Raw genomic sequence first — 17,328 nt, forward strand, 5'->3', positions numbered from 1 at the left:
TTTTTGTAAATGCGCTCACGAGAAGCAAGGTTGCAAGATGGAGATTCTACAGTGGAAAACATTGGCAAAGAAGCAGCACAGATTCAATGGAAAAAAAATTTAGCAGAGAACACAAGCAAAAACAAAGCATTTCAAATGGTATGCAAGTATCAACAGTTATTTTAAATAGTTTATATTCTGCTAAATTTTTCAACAAGCTTACATTTCTCTAAAACTGAAAACAAAGGTTGAATTAATTAATTTAGATTAATATGTGTTAATGTCCAAATCTGTTAACTTAAAACTTAGTAAGGCTCATATCTCTGACAAATCAAAATTGAACATTTCATTTTAGACTTGCGTTTATTTGTTTGGTTTTCTTTAATTTGGTGCTCATTTAAATAAAGATTTACAAGTTTTTTTTTTAATAGTGGAAGATAAAGAAATGTTACTTATATTACTTATGGCTTAACCTATTGTCACCTGGTTTCCTGAATGAACCGATTACTATAATTTTCCGGTATGTATCTCAGAACGGACTCAGGGTGACACTGTGTTTGGCTACTTTTCTGCGTCCATCTTCAGTGAAAACGTTAGTACTAACCCCAGTATTTAGTGTTTGTTTTGTAGATCCTACTTCTGATACCAAATCTTGTTTACACAACATGTCACAACACAAACAAAGCAAAGAAAATTTATAAGTCACTGAAAAATGTTAGGAATGTCAATGATTTACTATGCAGGAAATGAAGTACTTAATTTACCTTTTTTTTGAAGAATTAACAGAACCGTTAAAGTGTAGTCGTTTGAAAGCAGTAAGCTAAAAAACATATCTATCTGAATCTAAAAACAACTCACAGTATTTAAAATTTTTAACTTATGGCAATTAAAACAAAATTAATCGGTTGTACTGAAATAAATTCAGGTAATAAGGAGATAGCTGTCTTAGTATTATTGAAATAAACTAGACACAACACACACTTTGCTTAAAATACAATAAGTGCTGTTTTCGACTGATTCATTATTATGGTCAAGATTAATGATGAATGACCCATAAATTAAGAAGTCACTCAATGTAAAGTATTGAGTATATATTACGTGTTAGATACTATTCTATGCATTGCAGACACAGTGGTGAACAGGATCAGAGTCCCTGCTCTCATAGAGTCCATATTTAGGAGAAAGGAGAGAGGGAATGAACAAATAAGTATACATCATATCAGGTGCTGAGAAACTTGGGAGTCATATGCCTACAGATGTGTCATTCTTCATGACTGCAGAATACCACTTTGGGAGTGACGCCTAGAAGAGGCCAAAGCCCTAGGACATTTCTAGATGATGAAATAGATGAGGATGTAGAAAGGAGACTAGAAATCAGCAGTCAGTAAGGCAGGAAACATCCAGCAGGCAAATGAATGTGTTTCTAGGAAGAAAGACCAACTCCAGCAAACACTGCTGCCAGATTAAGTAAAATGACATCTTAGAATCGACAACTGAATTTGGCAACACAAAAGTCCCAGACTGACTACAGCAATTTCCGAGGATAGGGACTAAAGCTGGAATGCAGTGAGCTCAAAAGACAATAGGAGGAGTAGATAGCAACATACATGGCATAAAACCATCTTAATCTAAGTTTTAAAAAGTTACATTTTTAATATTTTTGCACATCCTTCATTTTGAACAAATCTATAAACCTCAAAAGATGTCAGGTGCTGCAAAAGGAGCTCTTACGCTATTTAAGTGTCATATAGTAAGGAGTTTGCAGCTATTATTAAAATATCAGTTAGGAGAGTGATACAATTCTTCAAGACACGAACTAGGACGGTGGCAGCCTCTGAATGGAAGAGTTAATTCAGGGAGAATTCAACCTGCCAATGTAGGAAGGAATACAACCTTCTGGCCTGGCTGCTAAAAATCTGTGAAGACTCCATATAGCAGGAAGACACAGCAACAGGAAATCAGAATACCATCTTAATTGGAAGCATACATAAACAGAAATGTGAAAAACTACGAGGAAACTTGTAAGATAAGATGTTAGAGGTTTAAGGACAAACTCCTGGAAAAAAGTTTGAAGGCAAAATGGCCTTCAAGTCTTTTCAATGTATTACAAAGGCTAGAGAGACTGGATTCCTAGGTATGAATCAGAGCGAAAAAAAAAAAAAAGAAATATTTTAAAAAATGAAAGTCTAAAAAAGGTTAAGTGACTAAAGAAATTAAGCTGTTGCTGGAAACAACACATGTTCTACACATTAAATTTTTATAAAATCTGCTCAAGTTTAAACATATTTTTATAAAGTTACAGTTAATTTTTATAAAGATTTATACTTTTTAATTTAAAAAGGGAAGCAAGCTATAAGAGATATATTGATATCTATACCCAAAAGAAAAAAAGTTGATAGGTGTTTTAAAAATCATTTGACAGAAATAATAATGTTTTTAAAAAATCTTGTTAATACAGGTAAGACAACCAATTATTATATTCATTTCCACAAAATTTTGATTCTTTTTTGGGTATCACAAAGTTAAAGAGAATAATATTAAAAACAATTTTAAAGAGTCAGGATTTTGTTTCCAGTGCTCCTGTGAAGTTCATGCTGTTTGTTTCCTGTAGTTTGCCCTTATAAACAACATGGTTCTTCATGGGTCATTTTGCTTTCTTTGTTTTGGATCCCAAGTATTAAATTCCCTGAGTCATATCATTTCCTAGTCATAGAAACTTTGAGTTCATTGTAAATTGTACTTTTCAAGTCTTTTTAAAGTACTCATGATAATAAAACTGTGTAACTTTTCTTTCTAATAAGGAACGCATTCTCATTTCTGTTTAACAAATGGTGGTTTTGCTGTATCAGGACCCTGACCTTATCGTTGGAACCATAAACTGGAAGAATCAAGGCATCAGCTGTCAACTAACTCCTTACTATATGGCACTTAAATAGCGTAAGAGCTCCTTTTGCAGCACCTGACATCTTTTGAGGTTTACAGATTTGTTCAAAATGAAGGATGTGCAAAAATATTAAAATCAACTGTCATCACCTGGTGGCAATACACAAATCTGGAGGTTTTGGGATTTTAAAAGTAGCATATATTATTTTTGAGTGTTGAGTCAACAACTAAGTGATGACTGGAAATGTTAAATTTCACGAGTAAAAATCAGTAATACATTTTTAAAAAGGGTAAGTTTTAGCATTAAATTCAGTTTGGTGTTTAATTTATTGATTTCTTACTATGTTCTATAATCAAGTTGTGACATTCAATAATAATTTGCTAAATTATTGGCAGGCAATGTTGAAAGAATTGAAAACAGGCTATTCAGAAAGACAATACAATTGGAATACATTATATTCAGGAGGCTAGGTGTCTAATTACAATGCATATATCACTGCCACCAATACTCAGAGCAGGTGAGAAAATACAGATAAAAAAGTTTACTTTCAAAGACATTCCACTGGGATGCTACAAACAACCATAGGCAAGAAGAATCTTTGGCATGTAATTGTGCCTCTCATGTTGTTTAGTTCTCAATCTTGAGGAGAGAGTGGAGCAGTCAGAAATATTATAGTCTTAGCAAAACTACTAGATACAATCTTCTTTTTCTCTTTAAGTTCCTTTTTTTTCTTTCCAATTTTTTTCTTTCCAACTTTTTATTTTTGGTTCAAGGGGGACAGGTGTAGGTTTGTTACATGGGTAAATTCTGTGTCATGGGGGTTTGGTGTAAACATAATTTTGTCACCCAGGTAATCAAGCATTACCTGACAGGTAGTTTTTCAATCCTCATCCTCCTCTCACCTTAGATGTAATCTTAACCAAGATATTGGAAAGAGCTTGAGGAAGTTTTATAAATAAGTCTTATGACAATGTTCAAATAGCACTGTATTCTGTTCATGCTATACATACCTACATTTATGTATTTATATATATTTATTTAGATATAAGAAAATCTAATTCTACCGATCTGTCACAAACAATAAGATTTTGCCACATTTATGGTAGAACGATGGGAACAGTGTTGCTGACTTTCCTCACTCAACTTAAATCCCAGTCATTGTGCATTTCTATTTTTCTCTGAATAGAACTTCAGATACTTTGACAGCAATAGGCTCCTACAAAACAGTAAATAGGTCTAACTTTATAGTTGAGGATATTTGGGAAATTAACTTTTAAATTATTTATTTAAAACATATTTAGAAACTAGTTTATTGGTCCTTGTAGAGACTATGTATAATTCATGCCTTCCACTTGGCCAAAAGATATGATTAATCAAACAATATGCAGATTTAAAAACAGGCATAATTAAGTGTGTTTATTATTCCCACTTCTATTAGTGCTTCACAGGATTTTTTAGAAAGTGACAGGACTAGGCACAGTGACTCAAGTCTGTAATCCTAGCACTTTGGTAGGCCAAGGCAATCAAATTGCTTGAGTCCAGGAGTTTGAGACCAGCTTAGGCAACATGGTGAAACTCCGTCTCCACCAAAAAATACAAAAATTAGGCAGGTGTGGGGACACTCGCCTCCAGTCCTAGCTACTCCGGAGGCTGAGGTGGGAGGATCACTCCAGCCTGGGAGGCAGAGGTTGCGGTTAGCCTAGATCGCGCCACTGCACTCCAGCCTGGGCGACAGAGTGAAATTGTCTCAAAAAATAAATAAATAAATAAAATAAGATAAATAAATAAAATTAAAAAAAAAAAGTGACAGTGATGATTAGTAGATACTCTTAGCTATGGCAGCCATTCTTGACTGACAGCTTTAGACGCAGTATCACTGCGTAATCAATACATCCAATATTCTTCTTTGTAGTAAACTTATCAGGAGGAATATAGAATTATGTGAATGGTAAAGGAGCTTAGGACATGGAACAGAAACTAAGATCCATTTACATAAATGTTGGCATGCTAAAAGAATTAGGCTAAAGATTTATTTATATAAATGTTAGTATTTATGTAAGGCTTATTTACATAAATGTTAGTACACTAAAAGAATTATACTAATAGAAAGAAAAAACAACATTTTAAACTTAAGGATAAAATAGAAACAAGCTTTTTACTAGACTATGACATTAATCCATATGATCTGAATATGGAAAGAAGAGGGGATACATAAAGTGGATCACCCATAAAATGTACTGTTTCTCTAAATGACATCTACACATAATTGGACTTGAAGAAAACATACTCATAGTATATTATTGAATATGTTCTAAATCTCCAGTAAATATAGTTAAGGAAAATAACACTTAGGAAAAGCGTATCATTTCAGGGTTTGTGATAGCTGAGACAAAAATTCTGAGCATCATTTGATGGGTATATATCTTAGGCCTTAGAAAGAATAACTTCAAAATATAAGAAGAGACAGGTATTGCTTCCCAAACATTAACTTGAGACACAAGAAGGCTGGATATGCTTTTAAAAGTAAAAATCTTACTTTCCACACATTGCTTATTAGTTGCAAGGGAAAAATATTAATTATACATCAGAGAAATCAGACATTTTGATAAAGTGATTAGCATTAACCATAACCCTTTCCTGCCTCCAGAAGTGACATCCTGAGAAAGAGGCAATGCTTATGTAGCATAAAGACAGCTAAAACCTAAACCAAAAACAGAAGTGCTTTTAGGATAAGATACTTTTTTTTCTTTTTTTTTGAGATGGAGTCTCGCTCTGTTGCCCAGGCTAAAGTGCAGTGGTATAATCTCGGCTCACTGCAAGCTCTACCTCCCGGGTTCACACCATTCTCCTGCCTCAGCCTCCCGAGCAGCTGGGACTACAGGTGCCCGCCACCATGCCCGGCTAATTTCTTGTATTTTTAGTAGAGACGGGGTTTCACCGTGTTAGCTAGGATGGTCTCAATCTCCCCTCGTGATCCACCTGCCTCAGACTCCCAAAGTGCTGGGATTACATGTGTTAGCCGCTGCGCCCAGCCAGGATAAGATACTTTTAAAGTACTGTTTGGAGAAAGGAGAAAACAGGTGCCAGCAACTCACTGCCTCAAAATGGGAATACATGTTAATTACGGAAAGTAGGGGAAGTGTTCCATTGTTTCGTTTATTCTTATGTGGCAGGTGGAGGAGGGTTTCCTTGTTTCTCTAACACAATGGTCCCCACACTTTTTGGGACCAGGGACTGGTTTCTTGGAAGATATTTTTTTCCGTGATCAATGGGGGGCTGGGGGATAGTCTCAGGATGAAACTGTTCCACCTCAGATCATCAGGCATTAGAGTCTCATGAGGAGCTCTCAACCTAGATCCCTTGCATGCACAGTTCATACTAGGATCTGCACTCTTATGAGAATCTAATGCCGCTGCTGATCTGACAGGAAGTAGAGCTCAGGCAGTAATGCTCTCCTCCTGCTGCGCAGTTCGGTTCCTAACAGGCCGTGGACCAGTATTGGTCTGCGGCTTGGGGGGTTGGAGATCCCTGCTCTAACAAACACTGAGAAATACAGACAATCAGAACGGCCTTGTGATACTGTTAATTACCGGCCTGGCAAAAGTTTATCAGGGATGTTGCGAGGTATTTAAAATATAAAATAGCAAGGTTGGACTAAATGACCTCGTCTTTCTCACTTCTTGCAGTCTATGTAAGATAACTGAGATGCAGTTGGAAAAAACCACTGGAGTGAGTTAGCAGACTCTCATGTTCAAGTCCTAGATTAGCCAGCTATGACTTTGGGCAAGTCAGCAAGAATTCTCTCATCTCAAAATGAGAGCTGGATAACCTCTTAGGCCCCTAGAACACTTGAAATTATGCCATCATAAGACATACTGGTTGCTAATGATGCACATTTCTTAAACTTAGGAGGAAAGAAAATCTGATGATAAGGATGAGACGTCTGATTATAAGAAATGAACATTTTGTTTTGTTCAGCTTAAGTAATGAAATATACTACAGTACAGACGTTTGAGAGAATAGTGGGAGATGTAGCAGACCTAATCCTTTCTAAATTGAGTGCAAAATCATGAGAATGCTTTAATAATATTTTTAACAAAATGTATGTAATATATGAATAATTTTATATTTTCCACTTGTCAGTCAACAATGCCATTTTTAACTATGAGAATGCTAAATATGTTTCTCAATTTCAAGTTATAGCCAATTGGAGCTAAGTCACCCAACTGAACTCATTTTTTCTTAAAAGATGGTTTTATTCTTTATTCTTGATACTAGGTAAGATATTGTCTTTCAAAACAGAGCATAAAAGTGGATGTCATTTGAGACTGGCTCCTAACTTTAATCAGCATGTCACTTCTTTTATTTTTTTTAAAGAGGCAGAGTCTAGCTCTGTTCACTCAGGCTGGATTCTAGCTCACTGCAGCCTCAAACTCCTGGACTCAAGGAATCCTCCTGCTTCAGCCTCCCAAGTAGCCTGGAATACAGGTGCAGCCCTCAATGCTTGGCTATTTTTTTTTTTTTTTTTTAAGTAGAGACAGGGTCTTGCTTTGTTGTCCAGGCTGGTCCTAAGCATTTTACTGTGTAAATATTTCTTCTACATTCTCCCTGCAATTAACCTTAGCTTTAACCCTACTCAGCTCTTCTCTGGACTCTTTGCTTCCAACATTCTCCCTTTCTCCAGGACCTTTTTCATAATATTTTCAGTTATCTGTCACAAATGTAAAACTGATCATATCACTTTTTATTTAAAATTCTGCACAACAACTTCCTCCACGTGCTCTCTCCGTTTATTCACTACACGTAAAGTCTAAAATAAGTATGGCTTACAAGACCCTTCATGATCCAGCCCCATCCTCTCTAATCTAAGACATTGTCACTAGGTCACTTAAAGCTGCACATGCCTGAAGTTTCTCAAATGAACAATGTTCTTGGATGGGGACCAAAGTTGATTCCCATGAATGGTGCCTGGCACGTGATAAATATTTGACATATGTTAGCTTTTACTATCTCATATCTTCTCTTTCCTCAATCAACGCAGTCTCTCCATGGTAACTCTTGAGTAGATAACTGCCTCCTATTTTACTTAGAAAAAACAGCTCCCAATAATATACATTCTTCTTTCTTGCTTGTTATGATGGTAACTATTTATGATCCTACTTAGCCAACCTTTCCACTTTGCACTGGACTGTATCCCCTCTTCTTGATTTTATACACATACAGAGACAAGGTCTCACTCTGTTGCTCAGGCTAGAGTGTGGTGGCATGCAATTATGGCTGACTGCAGCCTTGAACTCCTGAGCTTGAGTGATTTGCCTGCCTCAGCCTCCCACTTAGCTGGGATTACAGGTGTGCATCGCTATGCCCAGCTGATTTTTAAAACAATTTTTATAGAAACGAGGGCTTGCTACGTTGTCTTCGCTGGTCTCAAACTCCTGGCCTCAAGCCATCCTCCTACCTTGGCCTCCCTAAATGCTGGAAATATAGGTGTGAGCCACTATACCTGGTCTGCATCCCCTCTTCCATTAAAGAATATTGTGCCAGTAATTCTCCTCACCCTCCTGCATTATTAATATTTCTTTCAACTGAATTACTCTCATTAGAAAACAGCCTTGATAAACTTTTTTTTTCCCATTAACTAACAAAACGGAACAAAAACCTCTCCAGATCTTCTATCTTCTCTCCTCGTATCTTCTCTTTAGATCAAATCTTGACACACTTTTCTATACTCATTGTCTCCAATTTCTCTTTCCCCCTTTTCTGCTGAGCCTATTCTAATCAAACTTAGGAGTTTCATTACTCCAAACTGGCCCTCTGCATGAACAGTGCTTAGTACACTGCATGGCACGTAGGTAGACTCAATAAATACTTTGTGATTCATTGGATCTCTGTAATGTAGCTCATTTTATCCTTCTAGTTGGAATGCTCCATTAACCTCCTTCCTCATCTTCACTCCTCCTTGCCTGATAAATTCTCACAAGTCCTTCAACACTCTGAGGAGGACCTGCCTCTTTTTAGAATGTTTCTCTAATCTCTCCTAGCTGAGCCAGACGCCTTCTCTCCTATGTTTCCATTGCATCCTGTGACTACTGCTCTTGTTGCACTTAAAACATGCCATCATTTTTTCTTTAACTATGTTATCTCTTACAACATTCTAGAAGCCTTCAAGATCAGCGATCATGGTTTTTGTTTTTTTTTTTTACCTTGCTCATCACCATAATCTAGCACAGAGTAGATACTTAATAAAAGCAGATGAATAAATGGAAGAATGAGTAAGTCATCTAAAGAAAGATGGTAATGAAGGGTGAAATAAACACAGTAGCCAATAAAGAGGTAGGGGAAGAGGGAGAGATAAAAGATCAAATCAAGCCAGGAGAAAGCAAACAAATGACTGGGACAAAATGTCTTTTAGAAACATCAGCATTCTTTGCAGTTTGAATTCCTACGATGAAGTAAAGTGTGGATGAATAAATCACTGATGAAGCAGCAAAACAAAATACTTGGGTCAAGGCTTTTATGTCACTGAGAAGATGGCTCAGCTCAGTAAATGAATAAAATGATTAGTATTTGTAGGGATGCTGGAGATGTTAGACCCAAAACTAAAATAAATATGTTGGTTGTTGTGACAGATGTTATAGGGTGAAGTGGAAAAGTTTTATTAAACTTCGATATTTGAACCAATGCTAATTTTCTAAAACAGGGATTAAATCCCACAGGTCCTCCTTCCTAAATCAAGTGCTTCATCCACATACCTTCAAAGCAGGCAAACAACAAACTGACAAATACAGTGCTGAGATTATAATCCAGGGTAGAAATGACCCAGTCTAAGCCTTACAAACAAACTTGGCTTTTATGCTAACATTCACGCTAACATCTGAATGTAGTCTAAATACATTAAGAATTAATCTTAAAACAAGTAATCAAATTATATTGCAAAAATAGACCCAAAAGGAGCTAGGAAACCTCATTTGTCCCTTTCTAAATCCTTTCCTGCAGCTCATTCCACACTGAGAATAGACTGCTCTCTTTTAGAGAGGGACTTTTTCTATACTTTCCTCAAAGCATGAGAGGTATTAAGTATTTGCATCAAAAGGCAATAATAATAACAAAAGATAACATTTATTGGGAATTCCATTTTATAATGAGCTAACAAAAATTCAGACCTGTCAAATAACTTAGCGAGCTAGTAAGTAGCCAGAGGGGAAATCTGAGCTGAAAGTCTTCCCACGACTATGTTTCTACAAGCTAAGTAAACATAGTACTTCAGTGTGTTTGTATTCTCAAATGTAAATAAATAGTCATGCAGATATCCAAATGGATTTTGGGGTCACATTTAACATTTTTTTTGTCCCACATAAGAATGTGACTTACGAGTATAATAGAAAAACTCCTGTTGCAAGCTAATCTAGATCTATCATATCTGTGCTTGAAAGTACTATGTATTTTGACATATATTGTATATTTCATGTTTAAAATTGCTGGGAGATGTCTACTATGTACCCACCAAAATTAAAACATTAAAAAATAAAAAAAATTATAAAAAAGTATCTGGGAGAAAAGTAAATTGTCTTCAGTTTTATTTGCCATTTTTCTACCACAAATAAATAAATAAAAGTTGAAAAACTATTCACCCTCTGGAGCAGTAGGTAGAAAGTGATAAAATGCTATGTTTAAATGAAGCCATTTGCAATATAGTTTCTCAGTTGGAGAATCTTGCTTAGAATTCAATCAGTATAAACCCGCAATTATCATACATCATACTGTCACAGTATAGTTGGCTTCAATTACTAAGTGAAAGAAATAAATTCTCTTCTTTGAAGATGTTCTCTGAGGAAACACTGGAATATCATAATAGAAAAACACAGGATCTTAAATTGATGAAATGCTAATCTTAAGTACCTATAGTCAATAAACACTCCTTGAATGCCTGTGATGTGTAAGACACTGTCAGAAGCTATAGGACATAAAATGAAGCTTTCAAGAGAAATGGGGATAATGAAAATAAGGAATGTAATATTCTTAAAGAAAGCAGCCACAGATACCATTCTCCACTTTGGTCCACTACAATTTTATTGCCAAATTGCTTACCAATTCTAAAAACTATATAACAAGTTTTAACATTAAAAAATAAATTACAGAACAGTAAAGAAAAATCCCATATACACACTTTTCTTTTTCATGTCTCTGTGTGTACACACATAAGGGAAATTTGTTAACTTTTACTTCTGTAACATTCTACCTCACTAGAATAACACTTGAAATAATTTCTATGTATGTAAAATCAAATAATTTTGCTAATTTAAAAATTACCAAATACTCTATTTTACAGAATAAAATGTTGCCTGATTCTAAAGAAAAGGTATCAAATTAACTTAATGTGCCAGATTACTTTTAAATTTCCAAAGATAGGTGAAAAAACTATGATTCAGAAAAAAACCCCAAAGAATTACAGATAATAATGCTCATAGAAATGCTAGATGAAGTTAAACCATGCATCAGTTGATGTGTTTCTTTGTAGAATTTTTCTAGTTAACCAGGATCTTGAGTTATGACATTTAGGAAATCTTCTTTTCCATTCAAACTACTGTTACATTAAAAAAAATCAAACTATAAAAAGAAAAATAATCAAATCTGAGCAAAGCTAATACTCTAGATGCCAGACCTAGTTTAAATATAAATTTAAAATATATATACATTAGAACAGATTTTGCAATATTTACTGAGGTAAGGCTGAATTTTTAAAACAGCCTTTGTAGTCAACAGAACTGACCTCAAGTTCTGGCTCTACCATTTTACTATGTATGTTTCTGGGGTAAATCATTTATCCTCCCTAAGCCTCTGTTTCTGTCTCTGTAAAACAGAGATAAGAGACAGTATCTCAAATGAGGCTGTATTAAAGTGCTTAAGTACAGTGTTTAGTACACAGTGGCGACTATCAGTATAAACAAAATTCAGTAAATACGGTCTTCTACATAATGATTTATTTAGTATCACAAGGGTATAAGACAAAAATGATTCTCATTTTACTAAATAGCATAGGGAAGTTCACTATGAATAAACCATCTTCTAAAGTATAGGTGATATGCTAGTGGGATACACGGCAGTGAGGTTCAGGAAAGAATATCGTGCTTGGGGAGTCTTAACAGATGTTGGCACTCTGCCACATTTACCTTTCCTAATATGATGTAAAAAATACAATTCTGAACTATTTAAAAAAATTAAAACTATTTTCAGATTCCATACTTTTTTTTGTTATGCTAAAGATTGAGACTTCCATTTTCTGGAATTTGCAAGTCAAAATTTAGTGACATCCTGTTGCGAATAAGAAGTTTAAAACAAGACCTGAGTAATTTCCATTGTTGGACTATAGGCAAGTAATGATTCAGAAAATTGCTAATTGAAACATAGTTAAGCCATGATTTCAAATTTGCTCCAAGACAGTGGTAAATAAAGTGCTGGTACTGATAACACGTATGTAATAAAATTGTATTGACGCAATGTCACCTAGAAACTGTTGTTCCCTGGAAGACACAAATCAACTTTTATTACTGTTTATTGTTTTGAAATATTTTATTAATTAAATTTGGTAAAATAAAAATAGTAATTACGCTTGTTTTTGTAAAGACTTGCAATGATTCTTTAGATAGAACAAAAAGGTTCTCCTTGCTCCTTAGTTCTTTTGTCTGCTACTGCTATGACATAGGCAATTTTTCGTTTAAAACTGAATTTGAATATGAATGAATTTAAATTTTCTAGTATAAATTTTCTACCTGAATGATCCTGATGTTTTTCCTTTACGTTTTTCCCCTTGTCCTTACCTTTAAAACTTTTTGAAGCTTAAGTAGTACATGTAAATGTAAAAAGTCTGATGCAACACAAAATTAATAAACTAACTCTTCACTTCTTTTTCATTCTTCTGAAATAATATTTATCATAGAAGGAAAAAACTATTTCACACACGTGACACTATTTTATTTGAAATTCTTCTCAACATTCAAATTAATATTATACATGAATGAAGATGATAAGCTAGAAACTGATAGTACTTATATTTCCAAACTAATTAGTTTCATTAATTAAACTTTCCTAATGGATAGTGGAAACCCAGAAAAGTTTATACTCTTGTATACCCTTTACCTAAAGTGAATAAAGTAATGAATAACATCATTTGCTAGCTACATACTATCCTAGTTCTTAATAAAAACTAAACCAGCTAGCACTCTTTTACATGACCCTAGTAACAGTTATTAAAGTATTTTTGTTTAAAAAATAACTTAGACCTAAGTGTGAATGTCCTTTACCAAAGCAAAGAGGTTGTGCAATTGAATCTGAACAATGGTATATAAGCTGAGACTTTCACAAACTAACTGATTCAATTAATGAGAACTGAATGCCAAGAAGAGCACACTGTTGTCACACTGAATAGAGCTTTGAAAAGTTTACGTGGAAGGTTCAGGAGGTCAAGAAAAAAGAACACTCAGTTAAGTATAATTTTTTTTGGGTATCTTTTCCAAACCAATGTGAATTACTATCATGGATGAAGGACTAGAGCAATCCTAAAAGGCAGAACTAGAATCAAATGATCAATTTAACATATAAGGAACAACAACAAAAAAAAATAAAGACAGGAAACAACAATTTGAGAAAACCGGGAAACCTAAATTGTCATACATTTCATAGATACCAAATTAACTCAGAAAAAACAAACAAACCTGCCCAAACAAGTACAGTCTTTCTTCTACCCACTGATAGAGTGAAATAGCTTTATCCTTTTGGGACATCCTAAAGTAACAAAAATCCACTGAAAGTTGTCCCTATATGTGATGCTTACCATAGTCATGCATATGAACTTTAAAGCAACTTTAAATGTCTTAGCTGCAGAATGTCTTAGCTCAGAATAGCTTAAATATTTCAAAAATGTGGGAGGGGAAAACATCCTAATTTAAAAAAACCAGTCAGGTGAGTTGATAACTAATTAGTAACTGATAAATAACTCAGAACAAAGCTTCAGAAATGCTTGATGAGGCAGGTAAGGCTGACAGACTTACTCTGAAGCTGAGGCTGCTGGAAGGAAAGGGGCTGTCCGAACACAAATGGGCTGTGTACTAGGGAAGAGGGAGGTTTTGCAGCTTGATCAAAGATGGAAGGAGCTGGGAGATTGGGTCGTGACTGAATGGAATTCAATATGGCACTCAGTTGGTCACCTGCAGTGGGTAAAACAGTCAAAACTGCAACTCGTTATTCATTAACATCCAAAATGGCAAAGTAAATGGTGCTTTATGACATTCAGATAGAGTTGAACACTAAATAAAACCATGCCAATTCAGAAATGAGTGAAAATTGGTGACTATTAATCATCCTCAAATTAGGGACCAAATTTTGCATGCTTTTTTTTTTTTTTTTAATGGAAGCACCCCACCAAATCTTATATAGAAGCCCATCTATAAAAACAAATCCATTTACATTCATATATAACATCTCTCATTATGTATGGGAGAATGAAGACTCTATGAAGAATCAGTGATAAATTGCTTCAATATTGAACATACATAAATGAAGATCTAAGTAAATGATGCCTTCTTCATAATTCCCAACAATGACTAATACCACCCTGCCTCATCGGCAGTATATTTCATGCAGAAAATAAGCAATTAGCAGTTTTTCTTTTAAAAAGCAGAATTAATGGGGCAAAGTATGTTATTAACATAGCAATGTGTTTACATTATAGTTATAAATTAATATTTTCTTTTTTAAGTTGTTACTGCCAAAGAAATTCTACTTTAAAAGCATGAAATATTTTGCTTAGAGGAATAATTTAAAAATCTGTAAGTCCTATAAGACAAAAAGGATTATGAGCTACCTAATTTGAATAGTATCTAAAATATCAATTCTAACATTTTTCCTTGAACCAAAAGGTTTCACAAAATTTTTTTTAAGATAATGAAATAATCTGATGGATAATTTCTTATTTGTGAGAATATGTACATTAAATAGTTTAAATGATGCTCGAGGTGGGGAGAGGGAACTATATCCAGACTAGGTGATGCAGAAACTGTAAAATACTAACCTTCTAGTCATATTTCCTAAATATAATAAAGTTTCATATGCAAAAATTTCAACTGAAGTACCTACAAGGGATAGATTTATGTGGAAAGAACTGTGTACACAAGCCACATATTTTTCTTTTGCAATAATAAATAAATGCTGTAGATTATATGAAAAAAAATTAGCGATCATGAGTAATTTTCTAAAATACTGTTTTAAGGAAAAAAAAAGCTTTTACAAAAAACAGTTCTTTGATTTTGGACAGTATTAAGAGTTAAAATGGGAACTACTGTTACAGATAATAAAGTCAGATATATTTCATCAAATTTAAATTTATTATTTCTTTGCTCCATGTAAATATTTTAAAAGCTTGTTAATAAGAGCAGACTTATTAATATTTTTTTAAAAAAACAGGATCCCGTTCTGTTGCCCAGGATGGAGCATGTAGCTATTCACAGGCACGACTATAGCAGACTACATCCTTAAACTCCTGGCCTCAAGTGATTCTGCTGCCTCAGCCTCCCAAGTAGCTGGGACTATAGGCATGTGCCACTATGCCTGGCATGAGGCATGCTATTTTTTGAACGATATTCACAAAAATCACATGTTTAAAAAGTAATACTTTATTATTTCTACATAATAACAAATTTTCTCGGCAATGTTTGTGTCTCTTAAACATTTACATTTATTTTAATAAATTATAAAGACTGATTTACTGTGATAGCTATCAGTACAATGACAGACATTTTAAAGACTGAAAGCATACAACTTGTGTTAAACAAGGCTTTAAAACATTACTATATAGAGATATAGTAGCAGTAAGCAAATGCTGAGATTTTAAGAGTTGACAAAGGTAAAGAGAAAGGGACATAAAGAAAACACCACCAAGCATTTACACTATGTAAGTACAAAGATCTAGCTTAAATTAATGGAAATCAGGTACCCGAAGTAAGTGAGCAGATAATACCCAATCCTATGGGATAGGCTAATCCAAGAGAGTAAAAAAAAATCTTGTGGCTAGGTTTCCTTCATAAAAATACTCTGTGGAAAGTAACGAAGCTATTCAATAGAAGTAGTTTTATTTTAAACAGAATATTCCTTATACATTGATGTAATTCTGTATTTTGTTCACCGTTTTATTTTTTCACTTGTTCTGCAAGTCAGGTATAATGACACTGTATTTGTCCCTTGGAATCAAGTCCTGTGAATTAATTTAAATAAAATTAAAATAAAATTATTTCCACGTAGGCTATCTGCTCCCTTTTACCCATGACCCAGCTGTATGTTACCTGTGGACACTAGGGCTGATTTTGAAGGAGTCTAGATCAGGTACATAGGAAAGAACAAGAGTGTGTGAATTCACATAAAAATGCAATTTCTGATGAACCTCCAGCATAAATTTTTAAAAATTAACTATTGTTTGGACAGTCCATGATGCTGGTCTCTTCCATTAATGCAGCCAAAACAGCTATATATATTTTATATTCATATGACTTTGGATTTTTTAATTTTTACAACTTTCTGGTTTTATTACAGATACTAAAACCAAACATATCATTTCACATAATTCTAAATTAAGATTACTGGGTTAGAAATTCAAAACCACATAAATTTTATAAAGCTCATGTGTAACATTACTTAAAATATTATTTTAAGTAATAGTCTGATTATTTAAGTAATAGTCTGATTTTAAATGGATCATTTGAGAAAGTTCTTTGTTGCTCATTAACCTTACCATCCTAATAAGTGGATGATAAAAATAACATTTTACTAGATTTAGTGAAATAGAATCTTTAGGATATGAAATAAAAATGAGTGTTTTTTAAATAGAAAAAAAATAAGCAAGCACACTCAGAAATTTAAGCCAAAACTGGTAAAACCAAAACCAAAACCAAACAAACCAAAAAAAAAAAAAAAAAAAAAAAAAAAAAAAAAAAAAAAAAAAAAAACAATACTATGAAAAGAAGACCTTTGTAAACATTTTGTATTAGCTTTCCAGAAACAAATTTTAATTTAATAAAGATTTCTGGGTGAACACAAATAAAAAGTGTATACAAGAGAAGGTAATAAAAAATATTGAAGTTAGGTAAGTAAAGTACTTAGTTTTAAACACCTACCTTTGTTATTTCCGAGTCCATAATCAAATCCTTGGGCACTGCAACTTGCCCCTTTATTAAAAGCTTGCACTGAGAAAGGGCTTGGAGGAGGAGTTTGAGAATTCTGATCCAGAAGAACTTGTTCTACAATAAAAGCCACAGCTGTAACATTAGTTTCTTATAGGCTATTCCCTATTCATACAACCAAGAGAGAAAATTACAAAAGATTTTATGATGGTTAGATTTTAAAATAAGCTCATGTCTAGATTTGATAAATTAAAATACCAGCCAGGTCATTTTAACATTAACAAAGCACCTGACAAA

At 33.9% G+C, this 17,328-nt stretch overlaps 1 protein-coding gene across 17 annotated transcripts in view; it reads right to left on the reverse strand.

Annotated features, from left to right (window-relative positions):
- MYCBP2 (MYC binding protein 2) overlaps positions 1 to 17,328 on the reverse strand; it is a 286,215-nt gene that overhangs the window by 59,425 nt on the left and 209,462 nt on the right. For 7 of the 17 annotated variants that reach the window (XM_077973872.1, XM_077973876.1, XM_077973873.1 and 4 more), the window contains 2 exons: positions 17,026 to 17,148; positions 13,912 to 14,091 (listed from right to left, as the gene is read on the reverse strand). In XM_077973872.1, coding sequence (XP_077829998.1) covers positions 13,912 to 14,091; positions 17,026 to 17,148 — 303 coding nt within the window. The remainder of the gene's footprint in view (positions 1 to 13,911; positions 14,092 to 17,025; positions 17,149 to 17,328) is intronic. The other 10 variants (XM_015121243.3, XM_077973874.1, XM_028837600.2 and 7 more) reach the window with 2 other exon arrangements.

Source organism: Macaca mulatta, chromosome 17 (assembly GCF_049350105.2).
Source record: "Macaca mulatta isolate MMU2019108-1 chromosome 17, T2T-MMU8v2.0, whole genome shotgun sequence".
In the NCBI taxonomy this organism is placed as follows: domain Eukaryota; kingdom Metazoa; phylum Chordata; class Mammalia; order Primates; family Cercopithecidae; genus Macaca; species Macaca mulatta.